The sequence below is a fragment of the Lagopus leucura genome, unplaced genomic scaffold (assembly GCF_019238085.1).
Source record: "Lagopus leucura isolate 7727_CA_CO unplaced genomic scaffold, USGS_WTPT01 Super-Scaffold_100002, whole genome shotgun sequence".
NCBI classification, from domain to species: domain Eukaryota; kingdom Metazoa; phylum Chordata; class Aves; order Galliformes; family Phasianidae; genus Lagopus; species Lagopus leucura.
Window position 1 is genome coordinate 63,915,878 of NW_024962263.1, and position 22,133 is coordinate 63,938,010.

At 43.7% G+C, this 22,133-nt stretch overlaps 2 protein-coding genes across 2 annotated transcripts in view; one reads left to right on the top strand and one right to left on the bottom strand.

Moving 5' to 3' along the window:
- The window catches only part of ZFAND1 (zinc finger AN1-type containing 1), a 6,333-nt gene extending 6,190 nt beyond the window's left edge, over window positions 1-143 (bottom strand). Inside the window, exon 1 of the mRNA XM_042869222.1 lies at window positions 67-143. Coding sequence (XP_042725156.1) covers window positions 67-121 — 55 coding nt within the window. The 5' untranslated portion in view covers window positions 122-143. The remainder of the gene's footprint in view (window positions 1-66) is intronic.
- A 2,467-nt stretch (window positions 144-2,610) lies between these two features.
- CHMP4C (charged multivesicular body protein 4C) lies at window positions 2,611-17,800 on the top strand. Its single transcript, XM_042870189.1, has 5 exons — window positions 2,611-2,850; window positions 9,712-9,889; window positions 10,828-10,942; window positions 13,213-13,321; window positions 15,746-17,800. Exons 1-5 carry the CDS (start codon window positions 2,655-2,657, stop codon window positions 15,808-15,810), a joined length of 663 nt encoding a protein of 220 aa, XP_042726123.1. The 5' UTR covers window positions 2,611-2,654; the 3' UTR covers window positions 15,811-17,800.
- The last annotated feature ends 4,333 nt before the right edge of the window (window positions 17,801-22,133 follow it).

The following is a 22,133-nucleotide window of genomic DNA, read 5'->3' on the forward strand; positions in this document are numbered from 1 at the left end:
CCCATAGAGCCCATAGAGCCCATAGAGCCCATAGAGCCCATAGAGCCGCGCAGCCCCGCTGCTCACCCAGCTGGCGGCAGTCCGGCACCCCGCAGTGCTGTCCCAGCGACAGCTCCGCCATTTTCCTCTCGCGCCGCCTCAGGCGGAAGGGGTGGGGAGCTGAGCAAATGAGGCGCGCAAGCGCCATCGCGCTGCTGGAGGACTCCGACCGGGCAGGGGGAGGGCACGAGGGGGATGGGGAGGAGAAGGGGCGGGAGTACGTATGCAGATATGCGGCTCTTCCTGCCCCAGGGGGGGATTCATGGCACCTGGCGTGTTACCCGTCGCGGTGACTCCTCGCTGCACGGGGCCGTCTGCCTGCTGCTGCTGGCGGAAAAAGTGGTTCGTGCTTCTGGTTCTTTTGAGTCGTGTCAGGTGCAGAACAGTGCGTGTCCAGGAGACAGAGGAAAAGGGAAGGGAGAAGACAAGCTCCCGAGATCCTTCTTGCACTTTTAATTACTGACCACTGCTGTGGTTTCTGTAGGTATGCATCTACGCTTCTGAAAAACTGCATTTCTTTCCTGTGAAAATTTACTCTTTATTTTATCAGTCCTATGTGTGTTTTTAAGATAGAATCATCACGGATTAAAGGGGACCCACAAGGCCTATCAAGTCAAACTTCTGGATCTGCGCAGCACCACCAGAGTTCAAACCCTATGTCAGAAGGCACTGTCTGAACATTCCCTGAACTCTGGCAGCTGCCCACTGCCCTGTGCAGCCCGTTCCATGCCCACCGCACCCCGATGCAGATCCTGTCCCTGACTGCCACCCTCCCTCCCCTGACGCAGCTCCATGCCGTTCCCTCGGGCCCTGTCACTGTCACACAGAGCAGAGCTCAGCGCTGCCCCTCCGCTCCCTGTGAGGAGCTGCAGCCACCATCAGGCCTCCCCTCAGCTCCTCTGCTCTGCGCTGAGCACAAACAGGGACCTCAGCTGCTCCTCGCACATTTTGCCCTCTGGATCCTTTACCATTTTTGTAGCTCTCCTTCGGATGCTAATAGTTTTAGTTTCATGTCCTTTTTATATCGCGGCACTCAAATTTGCATGCAGTGCTTGAGGTGAGGCCATACAAGAGCCTCAGGGCACTTACACACGAGTGTCCTCTTTCAGCACAGTGCAGAGCATGGCTCACAGCTGCCACTCGCCACCACAGAGCTTGTGTCACCACTGACTTCTGCATCCAGTATTTACAAGGAGTCTGTGTCACCTGCTTGTCACTGACATCACGCATCAGGTGCTGGCACATTCATGGCTGGTTGGCATTGTTAGTGAGGTGATTGTTCCTCTGAAAACACTCCTTGCAGTATGAGACTTACTGGAAGAAAGACATTGAGGCCATGGAGTGTGTCCTATGAAAGGCAACAAAGCCTCTGTACAAGGAAAGGCTGAGAGACCTGAGACATTTCAGTCTGGAGAATGCTGAGAGGGGAACTCATCACTTCATAAATATGTGAGAGTCAAGTCCATGAGAGTGGACTCATTTTGATGGAGAGCAGCTGTGGAGCATGGGGCAATGGGCAGAAACTGGAGCACAGGAAGTTCTGTACAAACAGAATATAGAACTTCTTTAGTAACAGTGTGACAGCACTGGAACGCCAGCCCAGAGATGTTGTGGTGTATCCCCTGGAGATATTTAAGACTGGTCTGAACACTTTCTTTTGTGACCTACTGTAGGGAACATGCTTTGGGAAGGGGGTTTGTTGGACTAGATGATCTCCAGAGGTCTCTTCCAATCCCTACAATTCTGTGATTCTGTCATGGTGTGTCTGGAGCACAAGTCCTATGGGGAGCAGCTGAGGGAACAGGATTGTTTGGTCTGAAGAAGAGGAGGCTCTGGAGATCATATTGCCCTCTACAACTGCCTTAAAGGAGGTTGTGGGGAGGTGGGGATTGGCCTCTTCTTCCAGGTAACAGTGATAGGATGAGGGGGAATGGCCTCAAGTCGTGTGAGGGGTGATTCAGGTTGGATATTTGGAAACACTTCTTCCCAGAAGGAGTGGAGAGGCACTGGCACAGGCTGCCCAGGGAGGAGGTAGAGTCAGCATCTCTGGCAGTGTTAGGAAATGTGGAGATGTGGCACAGAGGGGACTTAGTTTAATGGTATGGTGGGGATGGGTTGACAGTTGGACTAGATGATCTTTGAGGTCTTTTCCAGCCTTTATGATCCTGAAACTGGAAGGAAACGCAAGCTGCAGAGCTATCCCTAAACTTTCGATGTCCGGTCATCTCAAAACAGGACTGCGCTTCCTGCATTACTACCAAAGCACGCCGTGAGCGCTCAGCCGAAGGTGGGGCAGGGCAGAGAAACGCGCCAGGAGCGTTCCTTCGGTAGGAGCCTCCCCGTCGCCGCTCCCGCCGCCGCCCCACGTCCGCCGGGCAGCTGCCCGCCTCCCCGCCGCCCTCTGTCCCGCCCGGCGCCGCCCGCCCGCCGCCCGTGAACGCCGGTGCTGCCCTCGGAGCTCGCCGCCCTCTCGCCGCTCGGGGGGTACGCGCGATCCGGGGGCGGGAGGTGAGGCCGGCCCGGCCCGCCCCGCCGCCAGGTGCCGTACGGCGGCTCGGGAAGTGCCATCGCGCCTCTGAGGCGGCCCGGCCCGGGCAGAGCCTTCCGACGCCACGATGAGCAAGATCTCCAGGTTCTTCAAGGGGGGCGGCTCCGCGGCCTCCAAGGGCCGTGGGGGGCCCTCGCCGCAGGAGGCCCTGGCCCGGCTGCGGGAGACGGAGGAGATGCTCAGCAAGAAGCAGGAGTACTTGGAGACCAGGATTGAACGGGAACTGGCGCTGGCTCGGCAGCACGGCACCAAGAACAGGCGAGGTGAGCCCCGTGTCTGCTCGGGAGAACCTTTAAGTGGCGACCTGAGTGGGTTGTGTGTCTTTAAATGGCCAGGTTCCTGCAGTTGGCCGCTGTGGTGGCTTTGGTATCCATTTGTGTTTGGTGTATTGTGGAGTCATTATGGCGGACTGATAAGAGGATGCTTCATTCTTAACTAGTTTTGTGCCTGTAGTCCTCTGGACGGTAATAAATAAGATCAGGATTCTGCTTACATCAGTGCTGTCGTCTCTGGGAAGCAAATGGTTGGAACCAAAGGGACACGCAGACCTTTGAGAAACGAGATAATTACCTCTTGAAGATGCCTGGATTCCTGATTGTCTACTCCAAGACTTATTTTTTCTTAAATGCTTCCAAACAGAGGCAGAATGTTCTGAATCAATGATTCACAATGTAACAAAAGAGTAGTTCTTTCACCTGCTCCTTCTGTTGCTGGATAATTTAAAAAGTTAATGGCATATAATTTAGAGCTTGTGAGGAGTGTTTTGATTATCCCCTTAATGTATTTGTAATACTTTAGCACTTAATAGTTGTTAGCAGGAAGTATTTAGTTAGGATTAGAAAACATTGGTAGGAATTGGCCAGATTTTAAGGGACCAATGCCAGCCCAGCAGCTGAGTCTGTCTGCCTGTGGCATGTGAGCTCTCAAGGATGTCATATTGAGGGTTGTCATGTTCCAGATATCTTAAGAGAGTTCTTACAGACTTCCCTGCCTTCAACTGGAGCTGGCTCTTCAGGGAGGGAATCTGGCTGCAAAGTCACATTGTGGGACACAGTGAACAGATAGCTCCCAGGAATAGGTCACTGTGCAAGAGCAGTGGGGCTGACACAAGGAAACAGGCTCATTCCTATGCCTGTAGTAATTCCTACCAAGACCTAGACGTGTTGCTATAGAACTTCGTGCCATGCCTACACTTTAAGCTGCCATTACTGCAGTTTCCTGCCTCAGTCCTGCCTCACACTTCTCCCATCCTTTTGTTGTTAGAGCTTCCTGAAGGGTGTGTTCCAGACAGCAGCTATAAAATGTCTTAGTTTTTCAGCTAGATTGTTTTTGCCCAGGCTAGGTTAAGTTTCTCTGGCTCCACAGCTGCAGAAGAGCTTGGGCACCTGCAAAGGAGGGAATGGTGCAGAGGCAATTACTCACTACTGGGAGAAGGCGGATCTGCTTCTGCAACCTGACTGGTTTATGTGGGTTCCGGCTGTTCGTCAACCCATTGCCTTATGCTTAACACATGTGGCATTAGGCTTGTGAAGCTTCTCTCCCAGGTGTTTGTTTCCTCTGCTGCACTCAGTGTGCAATCCTTCTGGTTTTATCTATGCAGGTGTATGTGAAGTCTTATTGCAAACTGGATTTTGAACTAATTGTGGTCAGAAGTAACTCCCTTTGATCTTTCTTGTCGTTTCCTTAGTAACCCACAGTTAAGGTCATTAAAGAGAAAGTAGGGCAAGAAGTACAGAGAAGGATTTTTTTAGTGTAAAAAACGATTCTAAAGCCAAAAGGAGGTGGTGAAACTGCAGTCATGAGAAATAAGAGAAACTCACCTCACTGTGCCACAACGATTGAATTTGACAGCCTGAGTAAGCTTAGTTCCCCAAGAATATCCCTCATTTGATGTGACGTTTGTGCTAGTTTTTATCACAGTTCATTAGTGTATAACAACACTAACTGCTCCCTGTGCTATATTACAGAGGAAATCTGTGCTAGACTGCACCTATAGTAGTGCTGTGTAAACACAGAGTGTGAACGAGAGAATAAAAGTTGGAATCTACAATGCCTTGTTAAAGCAAATATTTCAAAAGGAGCTGGTGGGTAGCTTGATGTGTTCTTTTCGTAATTGCACCTGTGGAGGAGCCTGTGGAGCTTAAAACAGGAGTGTCTGGGATGAAGCAGGATTTATCCAGGTACGGACAGTGCTCCAAGTTAGTATGATCTCATTTGATTTTTACGCTTACGAGTGTGAGTCAGTTTTACTGACACAAGTGAGATCATATTCAGGAGCCAGCAATTTTTCACGAGTTCAAATGAGTCTGAGTCTTGGATGGGTTCATTTGACATCAGAAGATTTAATTTGCCTTAAAGCTGCAACATGTTAGCTATGTAAACAGATCCAAAGTGTCAGCTAAATATATTTGGCATCTCCTTTATGAAGTCTACATCTCTGCAGTTCCTGTATTGAATTTGAAATTAGCTGTGCTTTGGGGATGATACATTTGCCATGTTACCTAATGGTAACATTTTACTGCAACTAGACTATCACAGGGTTCTCTGAACAGCAGTGTGTGCTAGAATTTCCCTTGGAGAGATTATGTCATGATGAGCAGTATTTCACAGTTCGTACAATTCGCATTGCCTTCAAATGTCTCACCACCAGATGATATCATATCATCTGATGTGTTATCAGATCATAACTTAGGATTTTTTTGATTTCTCTTGCTTTATTTTCTAGAGTATCTCTTGATGTTTCAATCATTACACAGCTCCAAAATCTTCCCCAACAGTCTTCCTCACAGCAGCACACTGACTCTTCATCTTCAATATTCCGAAGGTCACGCAGCAAAATTTAAAGGACAGAAAATGATTCAAAGTGTCAGAATTGATGAGGTTCAAGTTGAGAAATTGGGGTAGTGCTGGAGAGGTGCAAGATGTGTTTTCTGTGTGCTTCTTTGGCTCATCATGTCCGGGTTAGCCATGACAACACCCAGTTTCTTTATGATCGTGGGTTAGGATCCAATACAGCTCACCACAGAGAAGCTTTTTCACCTGAAACTTCCCACCTTCATATTGGGTATTCTTTTAGCATGTGGAGGGCTACTGCCTCCACTGTTAACTGAGTGATGGAATGATGACCAGGACTCTTTGTTTATGTGTTTAAAGCAAGTTTATCAGCAATGCTGAATGTATGAATAAGCACAGAGTACAAGAAAATGTTCCCCTAGGGTAGTCCTGGGAAACGTTTGTGTTCTGTTCTTCAAAAGCTGCTTTATTGTTACTGCTTGTTTGCTCTAACAGTAATCCTTATGCCTCTGACCTTCACCTCTCCTGTCTCATAGCTTCACAGACATGCAAGTCTTTTATTTCTGTTTTGCTTCCTGAGAAGTCCATTTAGAAGGAAAAGGGTTTTCTGAAGTGTGTCAGTGCCTGTGAAAATAACTTTGTTTCAGCCTGAAGTCTACCACAGATCCTAAAATACAGATAAATGAAAAGAAATGAGTTAGAAGTACATAGAAAGAAGCCATACCCTTTTTTTTTTTTTTTTTTTTTTTTTCCTTTTTTTTTTCTTCATTTTTTCTTTTTCTCTATATCCAGAATAGGAATAAAGCTTAACCTAGAGAGCCATATAATACTACTGAGAACAAACCCTGTGAAGAAGGTCAGAATAACAGGTAGGCTTATATGAGTGGATGCTGCTAAGTACCTTGTGTGGTACTTTGGGCAATGTTGGTGTAGCCACGTAGCATTCCTTTCCAACGAGCTACTTGTAGCCAGAATGCTGTTGAAACTGAAGAGCAGTGTGGCAGTTGCATGCTGGCAGGGGCTGGGCCATCATCCCTGCAGTGTGTGACAGGGTGTGTGACAGGTAGGGACTGAAGGTTTGTGGCAGGGAGAGAAGAGGAAACTTTTAAGTGTGTCTTTGTTTTGTGACTTACAGCCATTGTTCTCTGCTCTTTTTGGTCACATTCAAAGTATCTTGCTGTCAGCTGGAGTGGTTATAATGAGTCAAGTGCCTTATTGTTACCGAATTATTGCCTCAGCTGTAACTGTTTGTGGCTTTCCTCATAGGATTTAAAAGATGAAGAGTGCTGATAATCTTGAAGTGGTGTGATTTTTACGGCCTCAGCAGCATTTCGTCTCCGTGTTCCTAGTTTGAGCTCAGATTCTGTAATCCATCAGTCCCTTATGGGACATGGAGTTTTTGTGAACCTTAGCCAAGAATGAGATCCAGTGTTTTCACAGTGGTGTTACGTCTTCTGAAGACATAACCAGTTTTCCCCGGGGAATTTTAAAGCTTATTACACGATGTTCTTAATTTTACTTCAGAATATGAGATTACCAATTCCTGTACTGATTGGTGGAGGGCTTGTAGATGAAATGAGAAATCACAGTGATAATTTTGAATTCTGATCTATCATGAGACTGTGATGAAAGTGCCACGACTGTGCCACTGTTTGTGTTCTTTACTTTAGAAACCTGGATATTCAGTGTGGTCAGAATTACTATTACTGTTGCCAGAAATGGCCAATTTTGGTCATTTCTTCTTCCTTGCTAAAGCATCAGCATAGCACGATGCTGGAAAAGCGTCTGTGTGTAAATAACAGTGGTTCTTCAACATGCACACCTACACTGATGTAATAGTCTGCTGCTGTTCCAATCACTGAATTGGAAAATAGAATAAAAACTCAAATTAAAAACAGTGGTTCCTAATCCTACTAAGCTGTGTCCTACTTGCTGGACTTGAAGTAGAGCACAACACAGCTGGTAAACTACAAGGAATTGCTAAGCACTCCATTATGAAATGCAGGAGTTGAATCTGCTTCACTGGAGCAAAACAGAGCATCTGAGACTGCTTTCTCTTTGTCCTGGTGAAGACCTCCACTTGTTCCTTGTTAAACTGGTATTACGCTTCTTCCTCAGACTCTGCCCCTACTTAGCCTCATCCTACCTGGCTGTCTTTCCTTTTCTGAAATCTTGGAAATGGGCAACGCTCTCTTTCAGTGTCATTCTTAGAGCTTCAGTAAAGTAAGTTGATGTTCTCTTCAATTTTTCTTTTTCTTTTCTTTTCTTTTTTTTTTTTTTATTAATAGAAATTACATTTCAGTTTATTATGCGTAGCATTTCTGTGAAGCATTTAAATATTGTGCTTGCAAGAATTGGTACACAGATTGCAAAATGCTTGTGTGTGCAGTGAAAAATCACTTAAAAGTAAATTTAATTATAATCTGAAAAACAGAAAAAACAGATTTCAGGTAACAATAAAATTCTCGTTTTATCTGTATGTTTTATCTGTAGGGGCTATAATTACAGAACCCTGCAATTAAGGGCATATGTTACACCTGGGTTGATAAGAAAAGAGTGTGAATTGATTTGCTAGTATGACCTTTGCTCTGTAAGTCATTGAAAAGCCACTCTAAGGTCTCCCTGAAGCCTTTTCTTCTCCAGACTGAAAGCTCCCAACTCTCTCAGTCTGTCTTCATAGGACAGGTGCTCCAGCCCTCTGATTATCCTTGTGACTGCCTCTGGATTCTCTCCAAAAGCTCCATCTCCTTTTTAGAATGGGTGCCTCTGACCTGAATGCAGTACTGCAGGTGGGGCCTCACAAGGATAGAGTAGAAGGGGACGATACTTCTGTTCCCCTGCTGGCCACCCCTCTTCTGATGTAGCCCAGAAAGCAGTTGTCTTTCTGAGCTGCAAGCACACTCTGCTGGCTCTTGTTCAGTTTTTCATCCACCAATACCCCCACATCCTCCTTTGCAGGGCTGCTTTCAGTCCACTTGTTGCCCAACCTATATTCATGCTTGGGACTGCAAAGCTTCAGACTGTGTCCCAAAAGCTGGGTAAATGCTGAATTTAAATACTGAGTTAATCTATTTTGATTGTGGTTTGCTGTCCTCATACACTTTTCTGTAGATTCCAAAGACAGTGTATTTCACAGTCTGTGTGAATGCTTGTCCTTGTGCAGCTAATGATGGCAATTTTGACCACGTTGATTCCAGCACTTGTCAGTAAAGCAGTAAATAGATATTTTAGGGTATGCTTGCTTTATTTGGAGAACTGGATTCCCCAGTGTCTAGATTAATTGTTTTTCACACAAGCAATCGCTTAAACAGAACACCAACAGTAATTGCTTTTTTCCACTGACTGGGAACTGCAGTTGCTTGCTGGCTCTGAACATGATTAAAAAATTAAATATAACAGGAAAAAAGACACAGCTATTAACTGGCTTTGAAAAAGCAATAGTCTGTCTCTTTTTTTTTAAGTCACAATCCAGTCTCTTTTGTATGCTTTATCTTGCCTGGCACATGTAGAGTTTGGAAAGAATAGTGGTCAGGAAATGGTTGTGGCAAGACTGTGTGTTCCACACCCAGAAACTGAGTGAAAGCCCTTTTCTCCTTCTGTCATGTGCATTTATGCTGGTAATGATTTACTCTGGGCAAAGTACGCTGCTTACAGAACAGTAATCTCCCTGATTTAAAGAGATAATTAGATGCTGGATTTAAGTGTGGTCTTGTCCACAGAAGCCTTATATCTTCTATATATTTTCAAGTTCTGAGTGCTAAATGTATGTTCCTTACTGACTACAAGGAACAGAAGATACAACTGAAAGCCAAGAAGTTTGAATCCTCCCTCTGAGCTAAGGTTAGGTCATTTGGACTTGCCATTACACTTGACTCTTTCTGCTGCTGAGACAAACCTTTGATGCAGAGGTGGCCGTGATGCCAGATCTTCTTGCTCTGTCTTCCTTGTATTTTCCTTAGGTTTTGCAATCTCTTCTTTTCTTTCTCATTTCCTACTTTCTGATTTCTCTTCGATGTTTTTCTCTTTCATCCCTATCTTCCACATTTTCTCCACATGCACATGATGGAATTCAAGATCTTCCGTAGTGGAGGAGGATGCTGCTCTTGCCTGTTCTAAAAGGATTTAACCTAAAAGAGGCTTCCCAGCATGTTCGTGCAACAGCATGTTGGTGATAAACAGACTGCTGATCCACTGTGGTCAAAGTTTGCCTCTCTGCTAGTAAGGTAGGAGGGTGAGAACTGTGACTTCTTCTGGTCAGACTCTTACTGAACTGCTTGTCCTTGTGTTTTGCTGTGAAAATACACAATGTACTGTGCCTCTCTGCATTCCAGCTGCTTTACAAGCACTGAAGAGAAAAAAGAGGTATGAGAAGCAGCTGAGTCAAATTGATGGGACGCTCTCAACCATTGAATTCCAGAGAGAGGCACTGGAAAATTCGCACACGAACACAGAAGTGCTCAAGAATATGGGTTATGCTGCACAAGCTATGAAAAAAGTGCATGAAAATATGTAAGTCACCTCTACTAGCTTTCAAAAGGAGCTTGGTAACAACTTTAAACTATATCATTGCTATAGTCTGTTGTATCCAGTCATTCAGTTTTTGACTTCATTTTGGTTCAAGCATTTAATGTCAGGAATGCTGTTGGTGCTGTTGTGTTAAATTTGGCAGAAAAATATCTTTTCTTAGCAGCAAGTTTAAGTGGAAGTCCAGCTAACTAAAGAGACCCAGGTGGCACTTTTTTTTTTTTTTTGTAAACATGCCTTGGCAGCAGAGACCTGTTGCTGCCCTCAAGTTTTCCACAATAAAACTGGATTTCTTCAACTAAGTGGATGCTCTTCCTCAAAGTCTCTAAGCTGGACTGTATGGTTCAAAGTACTAGTTAGGCTCGAATAAAAGATAGAGTATTTTTTTCTTGTTGTGTGTGTAATACTTTTATATGGCCTATGTTGTTTCATGAGGTGTTTTCCTGCCTGAATAAAGAGTTATATCAGAAAGGTTGTCCTGGCAAAAGTAAACAGGAACCAAAACAATAATGAAGTTAACAATAAGGGGAAACTTCCAAGTGCGGTCCTTCTAAGTTTCCCCTGGTTCTGGTGAATGTTTAACATCAAAAAAGATCCATCTATAAAGATGCTGACCTCAGGAAGGAGATGTGCTCTGCCCAGTGATTGTAGCTGTTGGCTGATGGATGTATGAGAAGCAGAGAGAGGGGAAGCACAGGCTACTGCAGAATGACTTGTGTTGTTATGCCACAGTGGAAGGAATTGGACTGAGTAAAACACACTAAAACTTGCCAGGAAACAGTAAGGTTTAAGTAAGGGAAATTACTCCATGTGAATTCTTCTGCTTAAATAGAAGTAAACTGGGGTCTCTTCAGGTGTTTCCGAGTCCCTTCTGCACAATTTGAATAACGTGTCTCTAAAAACTGCTCTCTGTTATGTTGCAGGGACTTGAACAAAATTGATGACTTGATGCAAGATATCACTGAGCAGCAAGATGTTGCTCAGGAAATTTCAGAAGCTATCTCAAACAGAGCTGCGTTTGGTGATGAGTTTGATGAGGTCAGTATTTTACTAAGAACTGAGTTTTGGCTGTAAAATCACTCCGTAGTTGTTTTGTGGTACAGTGGTTTGTTCCAGTGTTTTATTTCTCAAAAGGTGAGGACATGAAGTTCCGTAGCTCTTAACTTATCCTATCTACGACATCTTATGTTTACTTAGATCTTTGGAGAAATAAGAAACATGGAAATAATAAAAATATGGACTAAGAAAAAGAAAGTTTCAAGCCCAGAGCCATAGTTGTTATTTTCGATTGTAGCATTCTCAGTTGCACCATAGAAGGAGAAGGTCACTAAAGCATGCTTAACCATGTAATTTGTACTGCTCTAAATGGATACTGGAAGGTATAATTTGTTGTGCTCCAAACAGGCATCCATTTAACAAAATGCATTTTGCTGTCTCTGCACCATGAACAGCCTACTGCTCCCAATTTTTGCATACCTGGGCCACATTTTAAGATACTGTATTGCTTTGGTGCTCATAGATGCTGGTTCTGCCATTATTTTCTGGATTTTCTATTGTAGAAAAGAATGTAGAAGTAATTCCTGTTGCAGGCAGTGAGGGTTCTCCTCTGGAGCTCTCTTCCCAGGCACCTTCCAGGAAACTCTAACTTCTGAAACTTTGTTGCAGTAGCTTTCATCCAATGGTTGGATTTGACCGTTGTGTGCGAGGAGGTCCTTACTGCTGAGAGGTTGAGTGTGCTCTGTGCAATCTGTGGGATGTACAGCTGGAGGCCAGACTGAGTTAAAATACAAAATCAAACTAATTGTGCTACTTTGTGTTAAGATGGCCAAGCACTCGGAATCATTTGAATAATCTCTTAAAGAATCAAGCAACTCCCACCCTTCCAGTTAATTAATTCCTACGTACCCAAATGGACAGCAGAGAAAAATACATGTGCTAAATCGTATTTGCTTAATTAATTTATTTTTACTTTTTCATTCAGAAGTTATTTTTTTCCATGAGTTTTTGAAAATGGCAGTGATTCTCTGTATTTTTTTTTTCTCTCTCCATTATCTTATTTCCTGTTTTTCCACTTTGAATCTAAATCATTAATATTGGTGTAGAGAATGGGATTTGGCTGACGTAAACTGGGCTCCAGTCAACTGGAAAACATACTGCCATCCCATGCAGCTGTACAGGATCACTCAGTTTTCATCAGTGCTTAACTTTCAGGGGTCTAGACTCATTAGATGTAGTGCAGATTGACCCAAAATTTCCTGAGATGCTGGTCTGAGTTAATGAGTGTTTCCTGTTTTGGGAAAATAAGCCACTGTCAGTCACGTGAGGCATCATTGTAGCAGCACTGCTTTTGCATAGGAGCCTAATATTTACAGCACTTGTTCAGTCGTTGGGAAATCTGGTTTGCATGCTACTTCAGCTTAAGAGTGCTAGAATCAGTGGCTTAATCACTAGGTTTTTGAAGGATTTATGCTGGAGGAGGAGATTTCATTTTTTCTTTTCATTTGAAGGACATTTTGACCACGCACTTGGATTTCCTCTTCACATGCATACCACTGAAACATGTAATTTGTGCTGCTCAAAATAGACACGTAAACATAAGGGTTATTTCTCCCTGGCATGACACTGTATGTATGAGGAAGAATGCAAAACAAGGTCCTACCATAGCTGAGTAGAATCCAAGGAATAAGCTTTTTAAAAAGCATGAAGCCTTTTTATTTTTAATGTTATGCTTGTAGATGAGACTATCTGCCCAAATTAACTTCTGCAGCCCAAAGGTGTTGTGTGCCTCAAGAGTGAGTAACAAGACCCAGGAGAACAACTCTCATCCCAGTGCTGCTTTGAAATCACACATAATCCTGGGCCTAGCATAAAAGGATGGAAGCACAATTAATGACAGTCTGCCTTATAACCAACGGAAACTGTTTGGTCTTTAAAATGTGAAAAGATGCACATTAAAATTAGAATCTGTTAGAACTGCGCAGTCTGTAGATTTGGAACAAATCTGATGAAGGCATTTGAACATTTTTCTCTCCGTTTGCCTTTTTGTCACAAATAGTACACTGGCCTTTTTGTTTCTAGTTTTATACTTTGACCTGTTTCTAACTTCCATCGTCCTTATTTGAGCTTTCAGTGAAGGTTATTGTATTCACAGTTATGAAAATGATACTTGCAGTACACTACTTGATAATCTTTCTTTATCAAGCATAAACTGTTATTTCAGTCATACTTTGCTTTATGGTGGTTACAAGTGCCCATGTCTGAGATCACTGTCAGGACAATGAATTTGTTAATGTTCTCCTTGAATTTAGGATGAGTTGATGGCAGAATTAGAAGAACTGGAGCAAGAAGAAATGAACAAGAGAATGCGAGGTGTCAGGCTGCCAAGTGTTCCATCCACATCGCTACCTTCTCGCCCCGGTAAACTGCTTGCTTGCCATTTTAGGTTTCTCATAATTAAGCCATGCTGTGTGTCAAAGAGTGAGAGAAAATCACAGATATGTATTTAACTCTGCTTTGTTTTCTAAAGCATTGTAAATTCCTTACCTATTTTTGCATAGTTTATTAGAAAAAGGAATTCTAGTTTGATTTGTGAGAGCACTTAGGACCAAAATCTCTATAGATCTGAAGAGGCAAATTCAGGGAACTTGACCTTTCACGTATCCTGGTGCATCTCCTGCTGAAATATAGTGAAATCACCAGAGAATGGGAAGATTTATTTTTTTCTCATGGCAGTGAAATAATCAATCTTTTTTAATTAGAGTCTGACCTAGATACAAAACATTTGCATCACAAAAATTCAGTTTTTCAGGTTAGTGGTTTGGTATTTGCCACTGATACTGTAATTAGAAATGCAAGAGGTAGCAAGGCGTGCAAATTGAAAGAAACATTGTCATGCCTTTGGTTTCTCTCTCTGGAACATTAAGCAGTACTCTTGTTTTTCTGTAGTTACGCTGTGTTTGTTTTGAATTAAGCTTGGGACAGACGACTGTTAACTGTATCTTTCACTGTGTCCCTGTTCTCTAGGAGCTGTAAGACTTGCTGTGTATTGGTGCTAGTAAAAAGAGAATAGATAATCAGAGGCAAGAATAACACTCATGACACAGCTGTGTGGTGCATTCTCTGCAGAATGGGGTACCTAGGTCAGCTCATTCTGAAGACTCGTGTGTTTTGGCAAGTGACACTTAAATCCCTGAGAAGCAATTGAAAATGTTCCAGCTGGAACCGTAGTCTCATCTCCTTATGTTAAATGGAGGAAAGGCCAGGAAGAAAATGGATTTAGGCAAACTCAGTGCAGATTGTGGTCTCGGCATTTCTGGCTTGTTCATATCTCCTTTTCCAGATCCAGCTGTGCCAGCTGAGTGTTTTATTTGAACCCACACCATCTCCATGTGATTCTCATTATCCCAGATTTGCTACTTCATCTTTCTAAATGGCTGCTTTGGGAAAAATTAGTCGCTTTTGCAAAACTGGCTAATCTATTTTGTAACTGTATGCTTACTTTTACAAAGAAATAAGAACAAAGCAATTAATGGTTCTATGCTGCTTCTAGTTGGACATGCATGATGTTAGAGGTAGAGGAAGTGGGGTGGAGCAAGACACTATGACCTTCCCCTGCTGAACAGTAAGCCAGTGGCACCTGCAGAGTAGGAGTTTGACCTGTTGGTCTTCTGTGTCCTCCCAGCTTGAATCTTCAGAAGTGGTACTCAGGATCTCTTCTGTGATGGTAGCTCCCAGCAGTAAGGCAGGAACTGACTGGCTGCACTAAAACAAACACGCAGGGCTGGTGCACACCCAGTAATGCAAATCCTGACGCACACACAGCACGGAGCTGGGGAGAGCCTAGGCTGAACCTGGGCAGTAGAGCATGCAGTGTGCAGGTCACTGAATGAAGGCTGTTTGTTCAGTTTGAAGGTCACTGAATGAGGTTATGATTCGGGTGGTGTGAAAACAGAATGGGAGGTTTGGGATTTAAAAAAACAGTAAGAAAGTGACTGTAGGACCTGAGCTGAGTATTACTAACTGCTGCGAGCAGAGCAGCTAACCAAGTATCCACTCGAGCAAAGCATGTTTAGGAAATTTTTTCCTTTCAATAGATGATAACTCCCATTAAAATGTAGTGATACCATTTGGAAACTGGACATAGAATCACCAGGTTAGAAAGGACCTACAAGATCATCTAGTCCAGCCATCCTCCCATCACCATTTCTACCACAACCTACTAAACCATGTCATGTAGCACCTCATCCAGACATCTCTTGAACACTGCCAGGACACATGCATGATGTGTGCATGCAGAACCCTTCAGCAGTATTTGGAAAGGTAGCCACCTTTCCGAGGTAGTCACAGGCCAGCCAGGGACAGGTCATTTGCTTCTGCTTAAGTGGAGGAGAGAAAACAGTGTTGCAGTGCTTGCTCGCTCACTGTAGGAGCTTTTTGGGGTCAAATGTGTTTTCTGTAGGAAACTTTCAGCAGGAGGTAAATGAGACCTGTATTGTTAACAGTGGGGTTGTATGTGAACTAATGGTGTGACGCATCAGTTGTACCTGTGTCTTAGTTTCAGCAGGGGTGGAATTGTTTTCTTCAGTGTCTGGTATGATGCAGTGGTTTGGAGAAAAACAGCGTTGATAACACACCGATGTCTGTAGCTGCTGCTAAGCAGTGCTGTACAGAGCCAAGGCTATCAGCTTCATCACCATTACCTATGTTTACCTTTCTTCTCAGTAAAGTGACCCAAGATCTTAAAACTAAAAAGCAGTATGCAAGGCCTGATGTTCACAAATTAAATTGTTTCTGATTGTTATTATTAGTTAATGATTATTGTTAACCTTTCTCTCTGTGCAGTTTCAACCAGGAAGAGAGTGGAGGATGAAGATGACATGAAGCAGCTAGCAGCCTGGGCTTCCTAAGAGCACGGTCTTTTCCCAACATGGAATGTTAGAGTACAGATGTAAAGAGCTACAATACTGTTATAAACTTACCAATTTAGCATGGTTGTATTTCATACACTTTTAAAAAATAGTGAATCTTACTAAGAATTTCCATGTGTGATTTCCATATTCCAAAATGAGTTTTAAACCAAGCAGACGGAAAACAATAATTACCAAAGCCTCCAAACTCAACATTTATTCCAGCCTGGGCCAGAGATGTTTTGTTTTTAGTATCAGTTTTTATTAGGTTATATCCTGCTGTTCTGCGAGACCTCGATGCCTCACCTGTGCACACACAGCCGGATGCATTACTGCAATTGAAAAGATAAATAATGGAAGCCCCATCCTAGGGGTGTTGTGGTTCAGGCTGTTAGCCAAACAGCTTTATACACAGGACCAGTGAGTTCATTTGAGCCCGAGAGCTAGTAGCTATTCATTTGGGCATGGGACCATGGCACCTTGTGGTGTTCTAGATATTAAGAGAAGACTCTTCTGTAGATATTGTAATAGTCTATTCATTATTTTGTTTGTTTGTTTTAACTGTGGCAAGGGACAGCAAGACTATACTGTGCACAGCTGTATGGTCAACTTGAGTCGTGTTTTAAACTGTTTCCAGCTCAGCTAAATGGCAGCTCCCCTATGACTGGAGAAAATAACAATGTCCAAGATTATGGAGCTCCCTGCTAAAAACTGATCCTTTAAAAAAGCCAGAAGAGACTTAGCCTTCCTGACATCCTTCCTTCCACCGTGGCTTTCTGGGACGAGTCTTTACTTTGGTTGAAAATACCCATCCTCACAAGTTGAAATTCTACAATTTCTAAATAATTTTTATTCTGTTCCTGAATGGCAGCAGTATCAGTGTGTGATATTCAAAATGCCTTTTTAACCCTTTCTGCTGATCTGAACTACTTGTAAAGTTGACATGTTGTTTTTAGTGTAAGGAACAGATGCCACTGAGTGCTAGCCCACTACATATATGGAGACATCACTGTTAAAATACAATACAATTAAATATGCTGGCTTGTACAAAGAAACTGTATTTAATCAGACTGAATGGTAGGAGCTTGCTGTAATTCACAAGGAAGTAGTAAAACACTGTGGAGTTTCTAGGGAAGTGGAAGCAGAGTCACGTTGATGTTTGTTTCTTCTTTTCGAATCGATGTAATTTGGTGATGATTGAACCACTCGGAGAGTAGTGGGAGGCTTGCTTTCTATAGATCCATAGCAACAGGAGGCTGACCAGTTACCCTGTGGGCTTTTGCCTGTGATTTGCTTTAATAGCCTACAGTAGGCTCCACACTGTGGTATGTTGGGTTAGGCACAAGCTAATGTGCGTTTCTGGACGTGGCATTCTGGTGTGCTCAGAACCTTCCAAATTGTGTTCTTTGAATGAAACCCAAGATTACTAACATATGTAAAATTTCTGTTTTTCAGTACTTCATTATCTGTAGTGGAATTGCTTTTGGTTTGCATCCATCCGAAAGCAGAACTCATAGGATCACAGAATGGCCTGGGTTGAAAAGGACCACAGTGGTCATTTAGTTTCAACCCCCTGCTGGCAAGTCTCTGCCTTCGGTACAGAAAGTGCTGGTGGATGCTGATTCATAGCCCTGCAAGGCTCGGGGACGCATCTGGGATGTCTGAATGCAGGCTGTGCCAGCACAGCCCTGTGCTTCGCTTGGGACAGCTGGCTCTGTGCTCTGTGAGATGCTGTTTAGCACATCAGCAGGCGAGAGTGAGTACTGGCACCGTGTTACTGTAAATACACTCTCTGTTACCTTGAACGTGTTTTATCAGAGGACTGTGGAAGCAGGTGGTGTACTGTAGCTGACTCTGGTTAATTATTTTAAGGTTGTTTTCTTAACAGGCGTGGACATTTTAAACCCGGATAGCTTGACAAAAATATTGATTAAGAAAAAGAAGAGTTAATATATACATGTCTTGTAAATAAATATTTTGGTGCCACGATTGTGCTGGGTATTGTTTTCCTGGTGGGGAAAAGCTTACCTGTGCTCCTTGCGCTGCCATCAGGACACAGTACTCTATTTAGCGATTGTGAGCATTTCTGAGAACATTTTTTGACGTATTGGTCCTTCAGCACTAGCTTCGAATTCAATAAATCCTCGAAGGTATAAAAAGAAAATGGGGGGAAAGAGCGGTGAAGACGAATGAAGCAACGCGGCTGTGTTCTGTGGAGAACCTGAGCAGAATGCGCCTGCAGTGAGCGTTACGGCCTGCAGGCGGAGCTCTGCGCACAGCGCCCGGCGGCGGCGGGCGGCAGGCCGGGCTCAGTGCCGTCATTCCTTCCGTTCGTAGCGGCGGGCAGCCGGGAAGCCCTGCTCGGAAAGCGGGGCGCTCTGCCGTGCTGTGCTCCGGAGCAGCTCGGGTACCCTAACTCAGGTGTGCGGGAATACCTTGTAGAGTTCACCAGCTGCCCTTCCTCACTGGCATTGCTGCAACAGCTGCAATGAGAAACAGTGCTGCAAGAAATGCTGCTTTTGGCTCAGCCATTTCCCCTATAACAAACACACAGGGAAATAAAAAACTAAAACAAAACACAGAGTAGACCACGTACAGATGCACTGGTTAAGTGGATTGTTACTAATGGCCTCCCCTGTGGCTGAGATAGAAATTTTCTAAAGGAACAGCTGAATGTGCAGGGCAGAGATCACCTCACTTGTTAGGGGTTAAAACTTCAGCTTTCAGTGCCTTGGAAGCTCTGCCAGAAAAAAAATGTGCTTAACTAAATGAGCTTCCTAGGGAAGAGTATCCCCCACTGCAGGCCGAGGCATTGTAGAAAAGGTTTCTAATAGCATTAACCTGACTGCGGATCTTATGCTGTGCCAGATACACAAAGGGCTTTCTATCACAGAGAGAACAGAAGAAAAAAATGGTGGGAGAAAATGATAACTAATGAAGACATGTATTTATGTAGACGGATAAGCTGTCTGCTGTCTGGGGCACATATTTGTCTGAGTAAACTGAAATCTGAGCCAACATCTGCTTCACCAGCGCAGAACAGAGTCCTTTTGTTGAGAGATCTCGCACTCTGACTTTTGGGATGTCACAAGATGCCTCTATCTCTTGTCATCTGGGCAGTGAAGGCTGTGAAGGCCTCCTCATGAGAAATAGAGAACTGCAACGTCCCTGTATTGCACAGGGGGTGCCAGTAGGGCTCAGCAGCGTGCCAAGAGCACAAGGTAGAAGAAGTCATTTGCGCACGTCATCTTTCTTTAGCACGGTTGAGCTTTAGTTTTTCATTGATTAATACTCCTTCGTAACACATCAGCATTATGGTTTGCACGAGAGGCTGCCTCGCCTGGGCCCCACTTGCACACGTAAGCAGCAGCAACACCTGCGGAGGCACATCACCATCTCTCTGAATGGACGGGTTGGATTTTATTTTTAAAGATTCCACTCAGTGAGAGTTTTCTCTTCTGCTTATCCCTGTGCTCAACTCAAAGAGTTGCACGTAGATGTTGCTAGGCTTGCATTATCCTCTAAGCTATAATGTAAATTTTCTACCTTAACAATTTACATTAACACACAAAAGATAAACTCAACACAAGACTTTACCTGACCACACAGAATAACTGCCATAATGGGGCAGATTTATTACCTGGTGCCTCTGCTTATCCCTACAGCACAATGGGTGCCCCATCCCAGGAGGCATTCAAGGCCAGGCTGGATGTGGCTCTGGGCAGCCTGGTCTGGTGATTGGTTACCCTGCCCATGGCAGGGGAGTTGAAACTAGATGATCATCGTGGTCATTTTCAACCCAGGCCATCCTGTGATTCAGAACTGTACATACTGCAGAATGAGAAGGAAAGAGGGAACCCTTTGCACTGTGAACTATGCCCCCTATTTGCTGGTAACTAAGAACTAGGAAAGTCACAGGAAATCTGAGGTGAGACCCAGCAGGACGTTTGCCACATATCACAACTGCTTTCTAAACTGCATTTTGGTTTTTTTTTTACTTATTTTCAAGCACACAAAGCAGTGATGCAATCTTGAAAGGTCAGTGCACAACCATCTCCCATTAGGCACTTGCAGGATGAGCAATACTTGACGAGCCTGCTTTAATTGCGATCGAGCAACTAGCAGCATGTCATGGCCATCCTCAGCGCTTCCACTCAACAGCTGCAGCAGCTGTGATTTCTTCTAGATGAACAGCACTAATCCGCGGGGGTCAGAGAGCAGAGGCTTTTTGTCTCCACTGCATTAATGGAAATGTCTTTTCAGTTTCAGATGAAGCTAGTGGAAAATAATATCATAAAATCTAGAACAAGCTAACTTATTAGTGGGGATATTTAGATCCATTTGAAACCCAATGAGGATAACCCAAGACACAGTTCCTGTACGCAGATAGGAGACTCACTGGATCAGAGAAACATCCAATTTTAACCTGCTGACAAGTCTGTGGCATCAGCAGTAACATTAAGACAAGACCAAGTAGCTTCCTGTGCAATTAAGGTGAATCATATAATCACTTTCTTCCTCATTTTCCAAGCAGAGGTAATGCAATACCTCTCTCAGAGAAAAAGTGGGGACAAATTCCTTTTTTGGAGAGTACTTTGATGACTCTTGAGACACAGGAGAAGTCAGCACAACACAGCAAGCACTTACAATCTCTACGGAGCTCTTAAAAAGGATAAAAGAGGTAAAGGTTTCCATGAGGACTGTGCTGAACACCACAAAACAGATGAAAATACTGCTGCCAAAGGCTTAACAAAGTGTTGTCCAGAACCTACCAACTTTCCTTAGATGGTACTCGGCCAGTGTTGGGAGCTGACCTCTGCAACCTGTTCTAGGGAGCCTGCTTTGGTAGGATATCTAGATGATAGCTAGAGGTCCCTTCCAGCCCCTACAATTCTGTGATTCTGTGATCCCAGAATCCCATTTATTATGTCAGTGTCTCATCAGATGAGGCACAGCACCCATGCACAGGTGAAACCCACACTGATCGTCTCTGCGCTGCAGGGGTCGATCTCTTCTCTGACACTGGAAGGGAACCACGGGGATCATTGAGTTACCTGCTCTCAAAGTTCAAACTGAGGAAAAAGGCTGTGATGGCACAGGTCAGCTAGCCAGGCACACCTTAAGGCACATTCTTTGTTTTACAGGAAAAATACGTATCTAGATGTGAATGCTGGGTCTGCCTAGAAATCTGAATGCACTCTGAACGTGGCAAAGATTCAGCTGAAATGCAGAAAAGAATGCTAGGAGGAAAGATACCCCCCACCTGCTATTCAATGAAGAGAGCGTCTCTTACAGCATTCTTCCTTTCCTTGGTGGTTCATGGCTGTGGACTATTTATTTCTATTGTGACATTCATAAAGCAACAACATAAGCCACCACCACACCACAAAAATCAAAAATTACACACCACAAAACCCACAACTAAAACGGCAGCAACTTCAGAGCTGAAGTCTTCAGAATTTTTCCCCGTTTATTATTTTGCTGAGCAAGGGAAAACAAAAACCTGTAAAACTTCTATAGAAATTCCCTTTGTTATCCGTTGTACTACTAGAAATGTGGGTATCTGGCAAAGTAACCGCTATTGCTTCATAGCTATATTCCTTTCAGCAAAGGAATTGGAGGCATGGATAGAAAAATCAAACTGTGGTTTAATGAACACATGCATTTGGAGCAGGCATATACACCCAACAGTAGCTGTCCACATCCCTTCCCTCTGCAACTATGAAACCCCAAAGCAACAAAGAGATGCTTAACACAGGAAGACGAGAACAGCAGCGCACTGAAATACAGGCTGTGTAGGCTGCTCCCTCCCACAACTGTCCGGTGCAGCTTTATGAGTTTGTGATGTGCTTCCTTCCTTAAGCTGGTTCAATGGGACCATTATTACCAGTAGCTGATAGGAACAGTGGGAAAGGTATGAAGTGGGAGTTTTACAGGGACTCATTTTTGATTCAACAGTCAGCACATGAACTAATTTAGAAGCACAGAAATCAAAAGCAGGAGTAGCGTGAGAAGCGTGTAAGGGCCTCAGAGGAACAAAAATTCCACAGGATTATTACATTTAGGCAGCAATATAAGAAAATGAAATCCCAGTAAGATTCAACTGGGTACAATATAGTAAGTCTACAACAAACAAACTACAAACTGTACGTTACTGGCTGAACTTTCAAGACAATTGCTTTCAGAAGAATTTAACTATAGCAGATAAAAATAAAGCTTCACCTGAGATTAGAAGCAGCTTGATTTTTAAACTAGACAAAAACATCTGCTCACAGTAAAAGTTTTGGGGCAGCAAAGTAGCTTGTAAGCTTCAAAGAGAAAGC